The 23,708-nt window shown below is 35.4% G+C and overlaps 1 protein-coding gene across 12 annotated transcripts; it reads left to right on the forward strand.

The window, feature by feature from the left end:
* Window positions 1-1,464: 1,464 nt before the first annotated feature.
* Window positions 1,465-23,429, forward strand: LOC136838572 (tRNA N(3)-methylcytidine methyltransferase METTL6). 12 transcript variants are annotated; one of them, XM_067103728.1, is made up of 7 exons: window positions 1,491-2,099; window positions 8,636-8,834; window positions 11,421-11,552; window positions 12,687-12,768; window positions 17,028-17,189; window positions 18,405-18,637; window positions 22,943-23,429. In XM_067103728.1, the coding sequence occupies exons 3-7, from the start codon at window positions 11,491-11,493 to the stop codon at window positions 23,100-23,102; spliced, it is 699 nt and encodes a 232-aa protein (XP_066959829.1). In that variant the 5' UTR covers window positions 1,491-2,099; window positions 8,636-8,834; window positions 11,421-11,490; the 3' UTR covers window positions 23,103-23,429. The 12 variants fall into 12 exon arrangements, with proteins under 12 accessions (XP_066959822.1, XP_066959823.1, XP_066959829.1 ...); XM_067103729.1 differs by having other exon boundaries at window positions 1,672-2,099; window positions 8,633-8,834; XM_067103730.1 differs by lacking the exon at window positions 1,491-2,099 and adding an exon at window positions 6,860-6,925.
* The last annotated feature ends 279 nt before the right edge of the window (window positions 23,430-23,708 follow it).

Consider the following 23,708-nt stretch of genomic DNA (forward strand, 5'->3'; position numbering starts at 1 on the left):
TCGTATCCTTAAATTCCATCAAATTAAAGTTTACACGTCACCTCTATCCCATTTGAAGAAATGTCAGAGACCGTTCATGTCTCTGGAAATATCTAGAATGCGCAAGCGTTTCAGATTTATTTGTGAGACTGGTTAAAAAATATAAAAACTAGTCATAATGATACGATTATCCTCAAAGTGTCTATAAAACTTTGGTGTGTGTTGTATGGGGCCCTGAACTAACGGTACTCGGAAGAGAGTTGTGTTTATGGGTTAATAGCAACAGAGTGCAATGTGGAAAGATTACTAATACAAGCGGAATTCTAACTGCAGACATATATGCCCTCTTTCTCCTATATGTAAATTATTATTACTAATAATGAAGAATATAAGTAATACGTCATTTGGGTGACTTATTCTAAGCACTGCAATTGTTAGGGAGCTTCTTAATTGTAATTGTCATTTTTATCTAGAGAGGAAAATAAAAGATACAGATGGCAACTTTGCATTGTTAGAAAGAAGGTAATGTTAGAACTCTCATGATCCAATTAACGGTCTATCTTATCCATGTAAGGTAACATGTGCAAACCTTAATTAATGTACAGTTATACAAGGTTTGCGCTGTAAGATATTTAGAGTGAAATGGATTTTATCATGCATCATCTGCTTGCACAGGTGTGTTTTTCCATCAGTTATGTAACAAATAAAAGATTATTAAATAGACGAAAATACCAACGTCTCACGCAAATGGGGTTGCAAAAAGTGTCCCGTTAATGTGAAAGAGGAAATATATCCAAGATGAATTTGAGTTTCGTGTTTCAAAAAGGGTAACAGCAAATATGTTTTGTAATCTCTGACAAGAATATTTAAGCAAATGTATACTCACGAAATAACAACACGTGAGAGACATTTAACAAGAGGGAAATAGAAAGATTCACAGAACTAGGTCGGACGCTTCCGAGTATGACGTCACTATTGTCTCTGATCCCTTTACCGTTGTAGATGTTGCCGACTATGGATTCCTTAATTTCTTGTGATGGCATTTGCAGAGCTACAAAACTTTTTGTCGCCGTTACTTTTTTCCATGAGATTATCAGTATAACATAATATTGCTATTCATATCTATTTGTTTTTATTTTTAATCAAGTTACGTACATCAGATGATATAATATTTATCATCCTATTTTGCATTTAAAGTCAGCGATGAAAAAAATTTCACGAACAGTTTTTCAATAATCAATTATTCTTCAGAGGCTGATTCTATAATATCACAATAAAGTAGGTAATTATTGACTGAATGGTTATATATTGGCTTAGACAAATATTCTAGTGAGACATTTGATATGATAGCAATTCTAGCCCACAATTAAATACGTTTATTAACTTTTAGTTGAGAATTATACGCGAAATCAAGCCGTGGGGAAAATATTAATAAAAAAAAAAAGTAAGACTTGCATTCCTACAGAAATATGTTCTAGTGCTGACTGTACACTCCAAAACACGATTGAGTAGTGACACGTCAGTCTTACCTGTGGTGGTGGGGAGTTAATAACCTCGTTCACTTATGCCAAAATAAGATTACGTTTCATTGGGAGAAGAGAGACAGGTGTTACGTCATCACTTGGTGGATGTCCCCTCGGTGGATTTAAAAAAAAATAGTTAGCAACTATTCAGTTGCATCTTATATGGCGAAAGACAATCAGATAGACGGAAGTGTCAAGTTCAATAATTCCTTCACTTGCGTAGACTGAACATATGTTTCAGTGAGAGGAGAGAGTTGTGACGTCATCATTGTCTGAAATATGCTCACCTATCAATCCTGATAAAGAAGCTATAAAGACGGATCTTCTGTTGAGCTTATAATTTGTTGATATAATTTAGTCAGAGATAGCAAAGAAGTCCAGGAAATGTACCCATATGAAGCGTCAATGGCCGACACAGTGGTGATGGCAGACTTGCACACAAGTGTGAAACGTTGGTCGATAATCTCCGTGTGTGAAAATTGTGCCATGCACTCTGGGAAAGAGAACAACCTGGCGGTAAAGCCACGTGTTCTTAAACATAAGATTGACCAGCGGTGTTTTCCGGAATCCTGGTTCTTATCTACTTGTAATATTTAGGTGATTTTTTATTAAGTTCCAGTGTATAAAAAAAAGTTTCATCTAACGTACAGTGGATGGGTGCGTAATATTTAGGTGATTTTTTATTAAGTTCCAGTGTATAAAAAAAAAAAAGTTTCATTTAACGTACAGTGGATGGGTGCAAGAGTAAAACTGACATAAACAACGTTACATGATATTTATTATATATATATATATATATATATATATATATATATATATATATATATATATATATATATGTATGTGTGTGTGTGTGTGTGTGTGTGTGTGTGTGTGTGTGTGTGTGATGGTGTATTAATGTAAAAGCATTAAAAACTATTTTCATGTTGAAAATCCCCTTTAGGCAGGGAGGTTAAATGTTTACTAAAGTCTGCATTTGAAAACTAGAATGAATCACAAAGATAGGAAGCAAGGTGTTTGCAATATCATTTGTGATTTATCCAGTGGAATCGTTTCGAAGGTGTTACTAATCCAACTGATTTTTGGATGAAAGAACTCCAGTCATACCTTACATTTATATTATATTTCATATCTATTGGGACGTTAAACATTTGGGAAATTTATATTGGAATATATGAGGAAACTGTATTTGATGAGATTTAGTCGCTAAACGAGATTTTGACGTATCCTAAGAATAAGGGATGATGATTGCTTATTTCATGACGACATTCAAATCTACGATGTGAGTGAAAAGCTTTCGAATTTCTGTCCATTATCTCCCCCCGCCTCCGTAAGGAAGTAGTGCCGTCAGTGCACTTCACATGGTGCACTGTAGGCATTACTAAAGGATGTCTGCAGCGTCCCTTCAGTCCTTAGCGACACTCACTTTGCAGCCATTTAATTTACTTCCATTCCCGCTTCCACAATAAGCTGTAGGTCCCGCTGCTAGGTAACCAACTGGTTATTAGCCACGTAAAATAAGTCTAATCCTTCGGGCCAGCCTTAGGAGAGCCGTTAATCAGCTCAGTGGTCTGGTTAAACTAAAGGATACTTCTTCTTCTGTCTTGCTGTCCAACACCTCCAAACGTTACTTCTTAATGTAACCGAGGATTTCTCCCAGTTCCTCCTTTTAGACCGTCATACTTCACCCCATTTGTATTTTGCATCCCTTTCTCTTGCTGTCCAACCACCCCAACTCAGTCTTATCTTTATTTTAAGCACTGAATGGACGAAAGTGGCCCAGCGCTTGGCTTGACAGCCTAAATTTCATAAATCAAAATCGGTCCAAGATTCACAGTTTTTACTAATTAATCTAGTGTGAATGTGAAAGATCGTTGGATAAAATTCAAAATAACGAATGTTGAAAAAATAATAAACAGATCCCTTTAGAAAAAGTTAAGTGTACCTTAGTTTTACCAGACCACTGAGCTGTTCAACAGCTCTCCTTTAGAAAAAAAAAATACTGGTGCAATAATAGGTTTATGGAGAGGAAATGAATAATTTAATATCTCTTCAGGCGACAAGAAAACAATTTAATAGCAGGAAATCTATATCTAAGGTAAAAAGTATTGTTGCAGAGAAATTACAAGTAATGTATACAAAATTATTCATGTAGCCTATTTGTTTATAAATCTTGTACTGATTACATTTTACCAATTTACTTCAGTATTACAGCTACCGCCTTCTCTTTGTTATTTCCACGTTTCAGATCCGGAAGTTTGCCAGTAAAGTTACTATTAAGGTGATATGAATCAATGATTAAGCGTTTTAGTAATGTTTCTCTGTCTTCACTTGTACCAGTTTCAAAACCATGAAACGAGAGTAGTATAAATTCATCAAGAAGAAACATTATAGTGACATAAGGGAAAATATATATTTAAATGCTGAAATATGTAGAGAGAATAGGCACTACTATTTATAATCAGTCGGTGGTTCTTCATATTAACAAAAACAGATTCCCGAACTCTCAACTCCAACTTAGAACAAACCGTCAACGAAATTTTTAGGTGTTATACATTAATTTACAGTTATTTACACAATACAACATTGTATTCCTCTGCATTAGTCCATTCTCAAAGAAGGCTTTGTCGAACTAGAGACTGCAGAAGCTTTCCTCACAGGGTTTTCTCTTAAACTACCCCCTATGTGAATGTTCATACTGAGTTAGAATTTTTACATAAAAATGACGAAGAAGAATGATCTTAATGGAACTTTTTTTCCTGAACGTGTAGAACGTTTTCGTACTCAATTTTCGACAAGTACCGTTTGCTTATGTTTATTATTTATTTGTTTATATATATATATATATATATATATATATATATATATATATATATATATATATATATATATATATATATATATATATATATATATATATATATATTTTTTTTTTACTGAATCCCATATCTTGTCCGATTTCCACGTTCACACCTCGTTACCTCTTTTCCTGTACTTCTTTTCCAGCAGCCAGTCAAACATTCTTGATGCTAATCCATTCAGCATTGATTGTTTCGAGAACTGCAAACCTGTTTGCAATTTCCAGAGCCTCATGCCATTTCTTAAAACGTTGCTAAAAAAAACCAGTGATGCAGTTCTCAATATTTGAATGTTGAATTTTCGAAGTAAACTTTTCATGCTTAATGAACAATTGTTGCAGTTTTTGTAGGAAAGCGTTGCTTGCATGTGAATTTTAAATTAAGTTGCAGCATTGCAAATGCTATAGGGGCTCATTTCTTATAACTGACTACTGATCCAGTGCTCTCGTAAAACGCATTCTTATATGATTTCATAATATTTCGAATCATTTCGTACGCTGTTGGAGAGTGAAAGTTACGAAACGACTCGGATCGCAAATTACAGTACAAGGTTGTAGAAAAGACCTGGACTGAGTAAAAACTATGTTATATCCAGTCTCACAGATTTTCCTAAAAATAAGCTCACATGAAGCACTGGCTGGCTGAGAAAGGCTAATGAACTCTGTGAAGTCATTGACAGAACAGTGATGTTGAGAGAACGTTCCTATGGATTAATAGGAACATTTCAAAAGTAAAATTATCGATGATGGATTCATATGGCAACTCTCTCTGAAAAAAAGGAAGTTTTAATTAGCTCATTATATGGTAATCGGACGCCGAATGTATCGCTTCATTCTTACCACTAGTTTTAAATATTGTAACATAATTATTCTTTTTGCCCATCCATTGCATCTTTGCCGTTTTAGTATTTGGTTTAGTATTTTCTATAATTTTTCATACATTTATTCATTCATAATTTTTTAAATCATTGTCTAGCATATTGTGTCTTTCTTATTGTTCTACTAATCTTATGCGATAAAGGACATATACTGTTATTCTTCGTATTTACTGCTGCTTTTGCCTTCGCCTTCGTTTTTAAATCTGATTTCATGTATTGATGTTAAAAATGTTGGTTTTTATATCAAGTTTGGTTTAAACTCCCAATGTACAATTAAATTAAAGGAGAAAGCGAAACGGACCATTGGTCGCTGGGTTATAATTTACTTTAGATCAAAGAAAAGGCTTGAATAAATAACGCTGGTAAATTTAATTAATGAAACTAGACTAAATTTGAATGATAAGAAAACTGCGCGAGCATACGAAACAGAGCGGCACACGAGGTGTTGCACCTCAGAATAGAAATAACTCTTGTTTTGTATGAGTTGTACCGGCTGCCCATCCAAGGTAGAATAATGTGTAAAATATACTGACTCATCAAGCTGCCAGGACTCTTAAAATATTTATCAGGATTAGCTGTTCATAGTATATAATAGATTTTCTGTAGGTAGTACGTGTAGTACAAGCATCAAATGAAGCCAACGCAAAACTAGCTATAGATGATTTCAAGATGTCAGAGCCACAATGCACGTCGAATGTTGGTTTTAGAGCCTTCAGATCTTCAGCCCTAAAACTGTACAATAAGCTCCCAGTTGATGTCAGGAGGATTGAAAATTTTAAGTTTTTGAGAAAAAGTAAAAGATTTTCTTATTTTCTGAGTGTTAGGAATGAGCGGATTTAATACCAATCAGTGTGGGATAAATGAATATACAGGTTCCACAGAGCGTTTTCTGTGGAGTGGGATTGGAAAAGAGGTTACCTGCAAATAAGTGTTTTACAGAATATGCAGATAGGCTTTAGAACCATCGAAAAATCTCGACTCTTAACAAATTACACCAGTCCAGTGAAATATGTTCAATTATAAGAAGTCTACAAGCATTCCCAGTTATTGACCCCTACACCGGCGAAAACAGGGTCATTGACTCTTACGCAATAAAGTGACATGAGAAAGTCTTGCGCGCTTGCGAAGTGTGGTCCTGCTGAGCGTCTTATTCGACAGAGTGGGCCGAGAACTAGAAAAATGTAGTTGATGAAGGTTAATTTAAGTTGATATTAGTGGCAACTTATTTATTTATCTTTAATCCTGGTTTATGTTTGGTGGCCCTTCTATCGGCCTTTATTCTGTCCATCAGGTGGCCGTATCTGTTATTCAGTTGCACTTTATAGTTTACTAGATAACTAACTATTGTTTTATAATTTTTCTGAAATATGCCTTTACTATCTTCTTTACGTGCCCAAGCTTTCACGTAGTTTTGTCCATTGGAATGACTAATAGAATAGCCTGGTAAACCACTCCACGTAATATACTATGAAAAATAAATTTTTGGAACTCGGAAAATGGTTAGTTACTCGGTAATGCTCTCGAATTTACGAAAAATTGCTAGATTGAAAATATGTATTGTACAAAAGTACAACGATGTAGGGAGCCGTTACAACTTTGTTCCTCTTACTTGTTGCTACAATGAAAAGTTTATATTTTAACATAACATAGATTTCCGTGTGTTGTCTTAGCTGATTTTTGGATTATCGGTAACCAATTATTTTTGTTATTGTCTCGGTAGAAGGAAATGCTTATTAGTTTTTTAATTGCTGATATATATTCCTTAAAAGTGTGCGTATTTGATGGTAGCCTAGCGTGTGCGTGGGGATTATCCCAGGTCAGATAGGGAATCGTTCGGCAGTCTAACGTAGGTTAGGCTACAGCCTGTCATGAAGTGTGTCCTTTACTCTGATTGTACCTAACATCACCAATGCTTTGGTAATCCATTAGGCCTACAACGCCACCGGCCAGGTCAGGGCACGGCACCCTAAGTGAGGTTAGGAAGGTAAGGTCTGGTTAGGTCAGGACAGGGCATTCTAGGAAAGGCTAGGCTAGGTTTATTTCCGTCTGTGGAGCCTGTACGACGGGGCTACCTCCGAACGGAAGCTTCTTTCGTTGTCTCCAATGTTTAGTGGTACTTTCGGGGGGTCCAGGGTTTGCGAAGCCCTGCTGGCCAGGTCAGGGCACGGCTCCCTAAGTGAGGTTAGGAAGGTAAGGTCTGGTTAGGTCAGGACATGGCATTCTAAGAAAGGCTAGGGTAATTCCAAGTATTAGCTTCATACCTGTTTTTCCTGTGGAAACTGGTTTTTTTACACTTTTAGGGTTCTGATACTGGCAGTGCATTTGTTTTAAGTTAGAAGGAAATCACCGCCGCGGATCTACTACTTAGATCTACCATGGCTAGGTTTGTTTTTGTCTGCAGAACCTGTTCCCATCATTCTACACTAGCCCTCAGCTCAATACATGAACTGGTAAATTTAAAGGAGATGGCTGCACGAAGATATTGTTTATCAATATAATTTTTTGACTAATCAAGGGTAGTCCCCTAAACAATATATAGAGATGGGTATATAATACAGTAGAGGTTAGATAATTTGAGAATTTACTGAGATAATGTAAAATTCACCCTCTTTAGTGTAAATGTTTCTATGTTCATTCTTGAGGGGCTAGTACTTAACATGGCAAAAGTTCTGAGTTATGCCGTGTTTAGTATCAGCCCCTCTGGGATGATGATAACAATATAACAAACGACAATAAAAATATAAACAAATGATAATAAAAATATGAACAAATGACAGTTAAATTTCTGTTATCTTTCAACAGAAGAAATATGGCTCCAAAAAAGGACAGAATGGTAAAAATTTGGAGGTTTTTGATGAAAAACTCAATAAAAATGCAGTTTATATCATTGACGAGACTTCCAAATTATTAAAAGTAAGGTTTTCTTATGATTTTCGACGATATTTCAGGTTACAATGATTTTCGGGTTACGATGCAGTGTTGGAACCCCCATCGTAAACCGGAGACTGCCTTTACTGTACTGTAAATTTAAACCATTGTTGTACAAAGCACTTCATTCTGTTCTCCTTAACAATTGACTGTACTAGCTTCTGTGTATGAGAGGCACTTGGGGTGCCCTTGCATGGGGCATTGAAGATAGCGTTAAAGATCATTAAGTGTCCTTTCACCTCCTCCCATTTCTTCCCATCCAGTTTTTCGAGCTTCTTTCTTTTAGAGGTGTTACTCAGTGATATGTTAAAACTACAAAATTTATGATACTGTAATAGTAATAATGCTCTTCTACTCACAAGTTGAAACATCATTAATATGGCACTCTTGACCCTCCAATGTTTGCAGGAAAAATATAAAGCATTGGTTTTTGAAATCACCAATAAAAATATTGTTGTCTTTTTCAGCAGTTGATGAGGAAAAGCTCGATACAAGTATGGAAGAGGAAGCCAGAGTACTTGGGAACCATTTTCGAACACTAACACTGGCCGAACAGGAGAAGCTTCATATGCAGGATTCACGTGGTCTTTTGTCACAGTTCCATCAAGATAAATTAGAAAAAGAAGCTGCAAAAAATTGGGACAAGTTTTACAAGAGAAATGAAACCAGGTAAATTTATGGTTAGTGTTGAAATATTAGATTAAATTTTGTCCCCCTTCCTATGCTGCTCTGCCTCTTAGTTTGCTGATATAATGTAATATTGATACAAAATATTCTTTATCTTATTTGTGTTTAGACGAAAAACCATGCTAGAGTATCTATAGTAAGACTGTGGTGATCAAATGTACAAATTATTGTCTGCAAACACCAGTTAAACGAGTTTGATTTTAAACAGCAATTAAAACAAGCATATAAACTTCCCGTACGGGCGAGAGTTCCTTGTATTACTTACCAGTGCTATCATTCTGTAGGTCTGCTGGGAGTTCATAGGCATCAGGTGTTGCCATTGACCATATGTGGGATTACAGTATTCCACTTTTTACATATTCATTGTCAGTGAGACTGTTAGTATTTGTCTTTAAGTTTTTTCTATATATTTTACATTTACCAAATTATTTTGTTCTAGCATTCATCCATCAAGAGTTGGTTTTATTACTGTTCTTTTAATCTTTAACCAGATCTGGCAATATTTTAAGGAGTTATAATTGTTTTATTTTTTGTGATTATCCTTGCAATTATTTGGATATTTTTGTTACATAACCACAGTTTATTGTTAATTGATTTCATGTCTTGTTGTTCTTGTGCATCTCCCATAAGAGCATTCTGTTTTGTGTCAGCTTGCCTTTTTTAATGTTCCAGTAATAAAATTGTGTAGATCATAAACCAAAACATGAGATGCCAGTCAAGTGACCCAACATGAAACATGCACCCGTAAGTTACTAGTGAAGAACCATGCAAAGATTGATATTGTGACTATTCCAGACCTTTTGTTCACAGTTCTAAATTCTTTGAGAGTTCAGATCCATAATACTTTTGTAGATTATGCCAGGAATTAAATTTTTGAAAAACAAAATTTATTTGTTCTTATGAAAATATGAACCATTGTTTTTATATGGGAGTATCTTTGATGAAAGCTGGATTAGTTGTTGAAGCTTGCTAGCAAAATAGGCAGGTGGTGGGTTATCTGCCACTTATGGCCGAGACAGACTCACATTTATTTATCAGCCGCTGCTGAGTAGCACATATCTGTACAGCAGGACTTTGACTTTACTGTTCGGATTGAGGATTTGTGTGCTTATGTGTATATTTGTAAATGGTATGAGATGTCAGTTTATGTAAAGAAAGTAATTGTGATATTGCTGCTTTTAAGAGTACTGTATTGTGTTGTCTAAAACTAATTAAGCTTACTGATTTGAAGGCATATCTGTGTAAACATTTGCTGTCCACTACTGTTGTTGAAAGCATTCCTAATGGGTCTATCTGCATGGTAACTTTCATGATATTCTGGACCTTGGTTTGTGCCTTTTTTGTATAAGAGCAAGCTCTTCTCCTGGAAGTAAGACTGAGAATCTTAGATTTTCTGGCTAAGAACTTTTATATCACCATTTAATGTTGCCCTTAAACATTGATCCTCATACTTTTCATTCATTTTAAGGGGCTAGGTGTGCATGAAGGATCTCTTGGTGGGAATGTACTGATGGGTCACCTTCATAGTGGAAGAAGGACAAGACAAAGCAAAGGAAGTCTAAGAAGATTTCTTTTGCTCCCTCATCTTTTCACCCTACCCATTTTGTTGGTCTTTAGAAAGGCAGGAAGAGGTCCTTCTCTGGAGGTGGGCTATGGCTATTGTTCCTGTTTGGAGGAATGAAATGGGGTATAATGAAGAAAGCAGATGCTCAGTCAGTGAGCTTGTGTATGACTAGTCCCTGGTCTATGAGCCTGTTCATGGTCTAATGCCCTCTAGGAATTCTTATGTATTGCACTCATTTATCTGATCCGTACTCCTATGATCGTCATGTAACTCCTGACTGTCCAAGATCTTCAGAATCAGCCATGCTCTTGGTTATTTGCTCACCCATGGTTTTAGGATGTCAATGGAAACTACAACACCCAAAGTCATATTCAGTAGAAAAACTTCATTTGTGAGGTTAGTTGATAGAAATATTTGAGATAATTCTCCTAAACAGATTGGAGTTAAAGTGTTTAAAGCTGGCTGAGGGCTGGTCATACCTGCCTAACCAGTCTATGTTTTAGAAGGTAGTGCATAGTGCTCATGAGCGAGCTCTATGGGAAAAAATGTTATCAGTTTAGCATACTTTGGTGTATTGCTTCAAGTATAGTGACCAGCAATGGAGATTCCATCTTGATGGAAAATCAGTGTCTGAAAATTTGGGAGATGATGCAAACATTCCTGTACTCGTCAGTCCCTAAATTCCATACATCCATCCTTCCCTTCAAGATATAGGTATAATTAGCGTATACTATAGGACTCTATTTACCTTGAGTAATAATCAAACTAGATCCAAAGGATAAAAATTGGAACAAAAAAAGTTACATCAGCCATTTCTGCACTTATAAGATAGCCTTATTTTGGAAGAGATTACAATGTGAGGTTGTGAAAGTACTGCCACCAGCCACTTGTGTGAGGTATTTACTTTTATCTGTTAATATATTATTTTTAAGGGTGTCTCATCAGATGGGCTTTTAAGTGCTTGAGACACTTCTAGCTATGTAACTTTCTTTGTATCTTTCCAGATCCATTTATCAGAGTAATTCTTGCTCTAGTTTCTCTCTCATTTGATGGTACAGCAATATAGTTGGCTTTATGAATTTTGATACACATCATGGCAAGCTAAAGAAACGTCTGTCAACTCCTCACTGTAACAGGTAATATCCTTTGGTTTAGCAAACAAGAAGCTGTTAGCAACTCTACATTTGAAACAAAGTCACAAACATGTAAACACAATAAAAGAAGCACATTTACCAGATATGAAAGTAATGGCAATCAAGTAACAATAATAAGTAATAAAATTGTGGAGTTGTTAGATGTTTCCTTAGCTTGTCATGGTTGTACCAAGATTCATCAGCCAAATGTCTCCCACTGTAAATGCTTAATCTCGTTTATAATAGGGGATTTCTTTGCAATAAGAAGCAGTGTATGTCACTGTTCACAGTTTAAAAAACGGTTTGGAAGTGACAGTGGGTATAACTAAAAAACCTAGATGAAAGGTTTGGACACATGTTTTTTGGGTGTTGGTCTCCATCTGTGCAAACTTATTGTCATGTAGTCTATAATAATAGTTCTTTCAATTGTATGGATTCTTGGATTGTGTTCTAAGTCTGAAGAATCATGGGATTGAAATTTTGGCTTTGAAATTAGCTTCGAAGCCAACAGTATTGCAAGATGTAATGCATCTTACCAAATTTATTAGGAAAAGGGTGTGGATGCAGATCAGGTTGCTGTGGATTAGCTGCAGCTGTTTGGGAGATGAACATGCAGATGTGTAAACTTTTCCAAATATGTATTAAGTTCAAAATATGAATTTTCAGAGCAATTAATTTTTCCAAATTTCATGAGAAGCTTTAGCTGTTATGGCATTGTAGAGGTTGAACACACTGATGTGTTCCCTCACAAAAGCAAGCTTTTGTTTTGCAAAATTGTCCAATTTGCTCCAAGCTTAGTAGCAGCCATGTAATTTTTTTTTTTTGCAGAGAAAGTGATGGGGACTTCCAGGAAGGCTAAGAGCTCTCCCCATTATGTTAAACTTAATTTTCTTCACTGAAAAGTTATATAGGCTGTATTTATTCCACAAGTGCTTATAAAATAAGGGCTTTATTCATGGAACTTCAAAATTATCCCAAGGATGTACAGTATATTGGTTATAAATGTTATAATGTAAAGTGGGTAAATTTCTTAAGTATATTTTTGGTAGGCAAGGATGTTGGCTTTCAATCATAATTATTTAAGCAAAATTTTTTCATGTAAATAAGTGCTACTGAACTGTGTAATTCTATTTTTAGGTTCTTCAAAGATCGTCATTGGACAACGAGAGAATTTCAAGAAATTGCTGGTGATGGCTTAGGCAAAAGAACCCTTTTAGAGGTACATGTCTCCAAGATAATTGTATAAGTAAAAAGTTTGAGTCATTACTTCACAAATGCTATGTTGTTAGACGCAGTCTTAGATTTCAAATAACCCCAGTACCTCTTATTATGATATTGGTTATACAGTGCAAAGCATAATGAAAAAAATTGTGGATACAGTAGTTCTTATACAGTACAGTATTAATCAGAACAAATTTAACTTAATGTAAATGAACAATTTATTATTACATATGCACCCAACTGGACATGTGCATTAGCCTAGGAGAGCTGTTAATCAGCTCAGTGGTCTGGTAAAACTAAGGTATACTTAACTTAGACTGGGAGCAGTGATCTAGCATTACAATATTTTTATTGTTTTTCATTGTATTTTTGCAGGGAAAATACCAGTGAATGAAAAATAAGAAATGTTAGCAGAGAAAGGGGGAGGTGTGTGTGTGTATGCGCGCAGTTATATTGGGGAGTTTTTTGGTGCAGTATCAGAATGCTTCTTCTCTCTCTCTCTCTCACATGATAGCCTAATATTTACAGTAGGGAAACTAAAATGATGTAGCATCTCCTGACACTTTGTTTTGATTATGTTTTCCTCGCTTGTTGTGTGGCATACATGGTTTGAAGTTTGTTCAGAATTTTCCCTTCCAGTTTAATTTTTTTTCCACGTCTAACCATGCAAGAGTGAAGCCATGTATACTGTGGGCCAAATGCATATATGGCTGCTGTTTATGTCAGTTATTGAATTTGAAAACCTAAGGCAAAATAGGCATATATTTTTATGATTTATTTTTGACTATCTTAATGATAATTCTCTTTGAACAGTCCTCAATTTGTGTGAGAGATAGCGTTAAACCATATCCTAATACACTCCAAATGTCATCTTAGCACTACCTGACTCAGGTAATTTTGGTTTTGTTTTTTGAAAAAACATTTAACGCTTTTGAAATTGCAGAGAATGGAGTTTGAAGATATCATTTAGTCATTGGAATCTCAGAGGGTTAAATAACCCAGGAACCCCAGTCAGGTTTTAGGAGATCCTTACAAGAAAACAAATGGCCCCAAAAAGCTTTCAATGATGAGGGTGGCAATTCCTTGCAGAGAGAAATTCCATTAATGGTGCAATTAAATATAGCCCACATAAAAGTCCCCTCATTGTATAAAATGTTGAACAAGTTTGAATGTCCCCACTAAAGTCATAGGGTTTGGATATTTTTAATACATCTTTGGCTATTTGAAAACAAAGAATCTATCCAAAACTATAGGATAGGCTCCATGAACAAAAAACAGTATCCCAACTTCCTTTGTATTATGAATCTCATCACAAGAAGAAGCATTCAACAGACTGATTGCCCATTAACTCTGACAGGAGTAAGAGGGGGGTTTGCTGTTTGAGGATCTTAACCCTTAGTGGACGGATTGAGCTTCAGTGTGAAGTAAAACAGGTTTGGGGAGGTGGATGGATTGCGCTCCAGTGTGAAGCAGAATTACGCACCACTGTTATGGTAATAATGATTCAAAACAAAGGTGCCCATACTTCTATATGCTATAAATTCACTAATGGCAACTTTTATGCAGACGTGAGAGCTAGGCCAGTATCAGTAATGCTTATGACTTCAAGGGGGAAGGTACTGCATCTCTCTCTCTCACATGAGTCTTTTTGTAAATTTGCTTGTAAATATACAAAGGGGTTGCTGTTGTTTTTTGTTTTTGTCTTTTACGATAGTATGTCGGTTGTAAATGTAATTTTACAAAGAAAATTGCAAAGAAATATTAGAAAAAGCATGTAAAAGTAAAAAAAGTTACTGAATCTTCCTTCTCATACTCTTATGTGAATATTTTACAACAAATATGCAAAAAATTTGTTACTGCTTTTATTTCTTATCTGTTTTGATATTGTGTGAGCAGTAATAATAATTTTACAAAATCCAAAAAACTTATTTATTAGAAAAAACATATAAGTTGGTAAAATTTACGATTGTCTTGTAAGTGAGGGCCCACAAGGGGTTGTAAATAGTCATTTTCAACTTCTTGTGGAAGGTAGGGAAAATTTTTTAGAATTTTTTTATTTATACAGTGTGAATGTACGTATCATTCTCTTTCCATTGGTGTGATTTTTTTTTTATTTTGCTGACCTCAAAGTTTCCCCTGTCTGGGGTGCTGCACATTGATAAATTATGCCTTCCCTTAAGGGTTAATTTAGTCCTTGTTTTCCCAACAAATCCTTCATTGATTTTTCAGGAGACAATTTCTGTCAAGATCTGTCACTCATAAAGCTTTCAGATCCATAAAGGATAAAAGGAGGGAGAGGTCATTCATTGCTGTGTCCATTTTCCACATTGTAAAGAGTGCCAGTAGATAAACAATCGTCCTAATATTTAGGATTGATACCTTATCAAGGAACAGTCCATCCTTTTGCCCTTGGTTTTTGCCGCTGAACACTTACTCCCTTCTGTTAGCAGGTAGCTAATAGTGTCCAAAACCCATTCCTGCCTGTTATGACCCTTGTTGGGCTGAGGTACAGGTTTGTCTGCACTAAAGGATGTATACTCAGTGTTGGTATAAAGTATCCAGCAAAAGATGATCAATGGAGACAGAAAATCAGGAAAACTCAACAATATTTATTACAAACAAATAAAATAATGAAAGTCAACCTTCAAGGACAAAACTCAGTCCTTACAACTTAGGAGTTCCTAACCACTAATCTAAACCCTATACAGAATATGAAGGAGAAAATTACGAACACATCGAAAAATAGATCCAAAAACAATATTTGAATAAATCAATACCTATTACTAAACAAGTTTTCTACCTAAAATTATGAACTAAATCTTAAAACTACTGACAAATAATTCATATGAAATTTCAAAGAGGCAACTCGAATACAGACTGTCAGCACAGTTTCATTACAATAGATATATGTATATAAATAATCACAAAAATATATCCTCACACTCAGAAGGGGAGTCTGTGATCCTAATATGGTAAGGGACGTCTTTCTTAAGGTAGGCCGTGATCCAAACAATTGCTTTGCTAACAAAGATCAGATAACCAGGAAGGGAAAGTCGAGGCAAGTCCTGCGACCATTACCTAGATCTGTCTCCTTTGAACGGGCATCAAGGCCCCCCAGCTTTCCAGGCGTCCTCGAAACAAACCAATGCTCCAAACACCTTAGGAAAATTCTTCCACTAAGGTGGCAGTAGGTGGCAAATCACATCCTTTTCAAAGAGGTGGTTGGTACCTGCGAAGGACGACTTGAAATATTTCCAAAGTTGAAAATATGCAAAGGGCGGCAACTGCAGAACACAACGGGTCAGCCTCAGTAGATAGCCCGAACTGAACTGCCTAAACACTCGCTCAGTCTCTTCTCAACTCCCTCACCGAGGTTCCAGACACGCACTCCAAAACGTAAAAAAAAAAGATAACTAGTGTTAAAAGGGCAATTCAAAAACTTTAACGAGCAGGAGGAGGCAAAATCACCACACACTAAACTTCACTCTTGTAATGTATACAATACAAATTAACTTAAAATACTTATATACTAAAGGACTTAATATAAAATGTTAACAAAATCACAAGGTTGACTAAAACAAAACAAAAAATTACGTTAACATCTGATACTGCCAATTTGATTTTGCCAATCTTTCCCACAGTAAATTTTCAGTAGTTTTCACTTCTGCTGGAGACATCACTGAAAATATTGTGAAAGATGCTAGATTCCCCTTGATGATTTTCTTGTTTGAAGAAGCAGAATATCAAGGTTTTGAACGGAAACCATTTATTACATAAGTCTTAAACTTTAGTCTGAGAGGTTACAGTTAATAGGTGCAGCCACAGGGCAATCATAGCCATTAGAAAGGGGTCAGCTTGGAGGAAAGAAGAAGAGAAATAAGAATAAATTTGACAAAATGATGTACTGTATGAAGATTTATATTCCAACAAAACGGGAAAATTTGAAAGTATACACTATGTGAATGGAGATACATGTCTGGAAGAATGAATGTGATAGTTCCTTCATACTGATGGGTCAAAGGTGCACATGTACATGCAGCCACATAGTATGTTTGTTGTGTGATAATGCAGAAGTTATATGTCTCAGTAATTTGACACTGCAAATTAAGGCCAATTTTGGTCGATGAGTTTGTCATGAAACAGTTTTCCATACCGAAGTATCCTTTACTTCCTCTTGTGACTATTAAGGTTTTTGTAACAGCCTATATGATTGTCTTTGCCCAGTACTGTTTATTAGCGTAGCATATTAATTTTCAGGTTGGCTGTGGTGTTGGAAATTTTCTTTATCCTTTGATAGAGGACCAGCTGAATTTGTTTGTGTATGCTTGTGACTTCTCTGCACGTGCTGTTGAGTTTGTTAAAGAACATTCTTTATATTGTGAAGATAAAGTGAAAGCTTTCGTTTCTGATATTACAAAGGTAAGTTTCTATTCAATGTTTAATGCTGCATGGTATGGTTTTGCACAGAAAACAATCAGTATTGACTTAGTCCTGTCAGCTTTGTTGACATATGGTTATACAGGTGCTGGAAAACTTTGATAGATGAGTTTTGGTGGATGCTGAGTATGTATATTATAGTTTTATTTTATTTCTGCATCATGCAGGATTTTGAGTTTCATTTATAAGATCAGTAGGAACTACCCTACAATAATATAGAAACAATTTTTGTACATAAATGTTATTATTAATATAATAAAGTAGTTTAACAAAACCACAGAGGCATCTAGAGTATCATAGGGCTCACCAAAAGGAAGAAAGAAATTAATATAGAGGCCATAGGGATGCTGAAAAGAACTTCTAGTATTTACTGTGTATACAGTATTGTGTCACACAAAGCACAATGCGGGTGGTACCCCTTTTTGACTAATGGTTGTACAGTACATTATATGGTGCAATAATTGGCAAAGCTGCCATTCAAGATATATGTATTGGACATAATTTACTTAAAAAAACATGCATTAGGGAACATTAACTCGACAGCTTCACAGTAAAACAACCTTAGTAATATCAAATGAGTGTATGGCTTTTTAAATACAACTTATTGACAATTTAGAAGAGAGGTGCTGAGAAAGCAGTCAAATGTCCATATATGCATTTTTCAGCAAAATAAAGAGCTTATTTCCCCATAAAGTGGAATAAACCTCCACAAAAATATCCTTGATTATATGTAGGTTCTTAATAACAAGAAACTAAATGGATATGGAAAAAATTGACTTTATGAAAGTTACATTAGTAGAACAGAATTTCAGATAGTCATTTACTAAAACTTGAAAATTAGATGATGAGTATAGAATTTTTCCGTAGCAGTCATCTCAGTACACTACTTAGTATTAGTCATTTCTTCACAGTTTGCCATTATATTTTTGTTATTGTAAATATAATGTTTACCTTTTTGTCTGGTCCCTTTAGCCTCTTCTCACCTAGCAGTCTAACTTAACTTTACCTAGCTCCAACTTTTACTTTTCAGTTAAGAACAAATCCTTCAGGTGAGCCATATAAGATGCTAAAAATATTATTCACTCGTTAAACATTAAAGTACTTTGTAATTATAATAATAGCCCCATAAGAGTTAGAAATATAAATTAGGTGGTTGGTTTTACATAATGATAATGATTACTTAATTTTTTTTGGCAGGATGATCTACTCTCTCAGGTTGGAGAAGCTGTGGATATTGTAAGCATGATATTTGTCCTCTCAGCCATACATCCCAGCAAGTTTAGTGATACTATTCAAAATATTTATAGATGTTTGCTGCCTGGTGGTATAGTGTTGGTACGGGATTATGGTATATATGACATGGCTATGTTAAGGTTTGGACCTGGGAGCAAATTGGCTGATAGATTATATGTTCGTCAAGATGGTACCAGGTAAGGAATATCATATTTGTTTTAATGATTTCCTCATTAGTGATACATTATTATAATATACTTAAGAAGACAGTTGTTTTTGCAGTTGTTTTTCAAGGAGAAGATGCATCTGAGCTGTAACCCCCCAAAAAGAGAAATTTATGTTAATTATAAACTATAGCCTTACAAGAGCCTCTTAGTTTCATATAAAGGGACAATTGACAATTAGTTTACTACCTTACATTATACATGCTTTAGACTGTCCACCATTTTTCCTTCATCGTTTCTGCCTCCAAGGTATGGATATTTTGTAAGAACCTTCCAGCTATTTTTTAGGCTGGATGTGTACTGTCTTTGTGGTTTCACTTCGGGATGCTTGTCTTTTCACATCGCTGTTTTTCCTTCTTATAAGCAAAACTGGCACAAGATGCAATGAAGATAGCCGAGTTGAAGCATTATCTAAAGAGGGAAAAATGTTCTTTAACCACTATTTGTGGAGTGTTTTGCTGTAGGTTGAGAGACCGAAACTAAACACAAAGTCAGCATTCACTGTGGCACTCTTGGAACCTCTGCTAAGATACGAGCTCCACCTGGTAGGCAACCACTCTCCATTGGTAGGACAAGTGTGCACTGAGGGAAAGAACCTGAAGGGGGCTTCTGCCAGTATACCTCCTCTTTGGTATCTTTTCTGTGAAATTATAAGATGCAAAAACAAAAGTTACAAGTACAAAAATACTGTACCCTAATTACAAGACCATAAATTCACAAAAACTCTGCTAGCATAGAGTATAAAAACTAAAGGGTACAATACTTGAGTAAAAAGGATAAATCAAATCTTGAATCAGACTGATAAATTGTTTATTGAAAAGGAAAACACAAACAGAAAGACTAGGAACAGGTTACCTATTGCAGAAAAAACTAAATATTATCACACAGTGGCATGCATACTACTGAACAGTGATATTAAAACACCAAGGCAAAAGTGGGAGGAAGGAGAAAACACCAAAGACATACTCCTCAGAATACTGAATTGGATAGCTATTCCTAATACTTTATTTGTATGTGCATAACCTAAATGAAATAGCCTTCCACGCCTTAACTACTTAGTGCTTACTGACACCAAATAATCTGAGATACCACAAACACTCAACAAGTATGGCAGGAAAGTAAAACCTAGCACTTGTTGAAGCTAAGCAACTGAAATCATCTAGATAAATAAGAAGTGTGTTCTACCCTCTACCATCCACAATGGCAGGGAAAGTCTTGTAACAGGCAAAGACAATCTTTTACCTTTCTCTGTAAGTTTCACCAAAGTTCTTATAATAGCTTTAGTACAAGAAGATGAATGGATGAAGAAAGTGGATCAAGTACTTTATTCAGATTAATTAGTTAGTCTTGGAAAATTAATCAGAAGAGTCTGGAGGTTTCAGTGAGTAGTGAGCAGCAATGCTGGCATACAAAGAGAGGAACACATAGTTGCTGGAGGCCTTGGGTTACTGGCTAACTACTACCTTCACTTTGACAAGGAGCAGTGTTAGGAATTGTGCTTACCATGAAACTGAGGTTAGTTGTAAGTACTGTAATGGGCTTATGGTGAAGCAAATGAAAATTATTTCATGATGCTTAATTCTCTCTGTGAATGAATACCTTTCATGGTCAGAATTAGTCCATAAATTTCAGAAACAGACGTTTGATCCAAAGGGAAGAATCAAGGGGTTATGCATATCAACCCCTTTTCTCAGTGCATTAGATCTATTGCCTTCTTCCTGTTGTTTTGTCTCATACCAAAATCTTATACTTCACATGAGCTGAGAGACATGTTTATGTCCTTATTCATTCTTTATTGTAAAAAGCAATCTCAGTTTCTGCTAGTACTGCTTCCTGTGTATCCTTATTTTGATCATATTCCAACACAACATCCATCTCCTAGTGTGTTTTGGATGTCTTCTGTTTTTCTACCTTTTTTCTTTTAAAATCTGTTCTCAGTTTTTTATCTTAGAGGTTTCTCTTCGTATCCATCCATCAATTTGAACAATAATTTTTTTTTTCCTACCTGACTCCTCCCAGAGACTTCTCAACTTCTTCAGCCTCTTTGGCTCTCCTTCCCATTCTTCCTTCTCCTCTCATAACCAAGTTTGCTCTCACTCATTGCTGAGGAGTAAAATTTGAGATGTTCTCCCCCAAACCACAGTAATAATGTAGAAATAATCATAGGAAAGCAGAAATGTTTACCCCCATCTCACATAAGATTCTTCTGAAGATGAACTATTTTTTAAGCAAAATGGAGAGCTCATTAATATTGCCATTTACGCACGAGGCCTTTCCGAGGGCAGTTCTAGTAAAAGGCAGAGATCATTATCATTTGCTAAGAAAAGTATATTTTTATAGCTATAGTTCTGTTAACTTGACTCTAAAGACATTATTCGTGGTGGAGAGGACCAAAAAATACCTCCTGTCCATCCGACATTTATCTGTCTCCCCCTCCATAATGCAGTGCCTTTTACCTCTTCCGTTTGCATCTAATAATTAGAATTCATGATGGAAGGAACCTTTGGTTTTGTAAGAACCTCAAGAAATTCCCCTTGTCAGTGATAAGAGATGTTAATTGGATTTTCTGTCATTCTTGATTGGATTTAAAACTTCTTTTCACATAACCTTTTCCCATTCATCATGCCTCTCTTAAGTGCTGGTGACATTTTGGCATCTCAGCCTCAACCTGCCTTATACAAGATTCTTGGAACAAAATAGGTGAGGTAATTATTTTTGACTGGTTTGCTTCATTATTGGGATTTTCATCTCCTCACAACAATTTGAAAATTGAAATGCCTTCCACATCACCCACTCCAATACTGAAATCCATTTTAAAGTTATGTTTTGGTTAATAAGTTGTTATTCTGAACTTTGATTATGGTAGTAATTATAAGGATTTGTTTCATCTTAAACATTACAGAGCTTTTAAATAATTCATGTTTGAGGCCTTGGAATGCATGAGCCAGAAAAGCCTTTTGTGTTATAGACAAAAGGAAAGTGGTGGTAGCTGTGGCCATACACCCATGGATCCACAGGTTCTCAGCAATTAACTTCCTTAATCTTCATGTGTTTGCCAAGCTGTTTAGAGCACAGCAGTAATTCTCCATAATTTAATTTTCAGATGTTTAGGGGAAAAAACATCATCATTCATCCATGCATGTAAATCCTTTTTTTTTTCCCACTGCCTTTGTTATTGTATTTGCAGATACTAAGAGGAAAATTTAGTGAAAACAGTTCATCATATAACAAGGTGCTTTGCTAGATTCAGGTTTTCTCCATTTATTATGAACAGTAGTCTGGCAGAAATTCTGAATCCATGCATTTATCCTTCCTTTGGAAAGGTTAACACGTTTTCTGCCTTAGCCAGTAGCATTAAATTCCAGTGTTTTAAGTGAATTTTTTGGGGATTATTAGGGTCTTGGCTGGTTAGATAGGTAACATCCTCTTAGCTGGTTAACTTTTTTGTTGATTTAGTTGTTCCCAACTTTCTACTGCTGGATAGTGATTCAGTTGATTGCTTTGTAATCATTAGAAAAATAAGGTATTGAGTATCCATTGACTTTACACATTGTAGAATGGCCACGCAGTTTGTTTTTTTGTGGTTCCCAGCTCATGTATGTAGGAGGAGCACTAAAAAGGCAGATGAGAATTTTGAAGTGGAATTCTGTGGTCTGATTAAATTGCATCACAGTTATTTTAATCAAATTTAAATTACCTGGACTTGATGTTAGTTGTAACAAAAAGGTGACTTGCCACCTGTAGGTGAGTGAGACATCCTTAAAAGGTTACTTTTAACTCACCCACCTGTTCAGTAATTTGGACAGCCTTCTCATGATGCTGATATTAAATTTGGACTGCTTATGTATTTCATACTTATATAACAGACACCTCATACGTCTCGAACTGTCGACCTAACCGCTCAGTTCTCCTCGCTGCTGGGAGAAAGGGAGCTGGGGATTTGGTACGATACATGTACACATTCGCTACTGGGGTCTAAGCAATGTCAGGCATGGCAGCCAATCGAGGCTACGGCCTACCCCAACGCTAAATCAAAGTCCTTCAAAAAGAAGGCATCATGCTTACCCCATATAAAAATGGGAAAAAGCACGTTAAAAACGAAGAAGAATGTATTTCATACTTATGAATCAAGGTATGTGTAAAATTAGGGTCAATTATTTAAACACTATAATATAATAAGATCCTTAAATTTGATAATTTATTAAGATCTTAAGTATTATTTTTGGTGTGTGTAAACCTTTATGTATTATTACCTTCTTTAACAAAGATATTTTTCAGGTCTTATTATTTTACTGAGGAAGAACTCAGAGAGCTCTTTGAAAGTGCGGGATTTGAAGTGGCAACCAATTCGTATGTGACGCGGCAGACTGTCAACAAAAAGGAAGGAATCGATGCACAAAGAATATTTATCCAAGCCAAGTTTGTCAAACCTAGATGATGTAAGATATATCCATAGAAATTCATTTTTGCATAAGGACAAATATATTGAAAACAAATGTAAGCTCAAAATATTTAGGTTTTCATTTTTATACCCCTTCTTAGTTGTTTTCAAGCATTAAACAATGTTATTTGTTTCTTATTGTTGTGAAGGTTTCTCTAACCAAAACTGTCATTAACTTTGCCACCAGTTAAGCATTTAGCTGTACTTGTGAACAATTCTTGATCTTAGTAGAAATGGCTTTTGTACAGAAGATTTTTAAATATTTATGAGGTTATATTGACTGAACATATGTAGAGTATCTTGAAATTATACTACAGAATGTCACGTGAAATTTTTTGCCCTGAGCATAGATTGTAAATATCTTCATGAAAATGATAGCTGTATTATTTATTGTTATTTTATAGTTTACTGTAATAATTTTTGAAGTGGTCATGGGTAATTGTATCTAAGTAATGCTAATAATGGGTGAATTTTTAGTGTGTATAGCTTTAATGTATAAACATACTTTTGAGGCAGGACAGCTTACAGGCTTTTAAGCATCCCTGGCATCTAATAAAAATTGTACACACCATACATGTATCAAAAGGTCAGTATTCTTCCATT

Source organism: Macrobrachium rosenbergii, chromosome 5 (genome assembly GCF_040412425.1).
Source record: "Macrobrachium rosenbergii isolate ZJJX-2024 chromosome 5, ASM4041242v1, whole genome shotgun sequence".
Classification (NCBI taxonomy): domain Eukaryota; kingdom Metazoa; phylum Arthropoda; class Malacostraca; order Decapoda; family Palaemonidae; genus Macrobrachium; species Macrobrachium rosenbergii.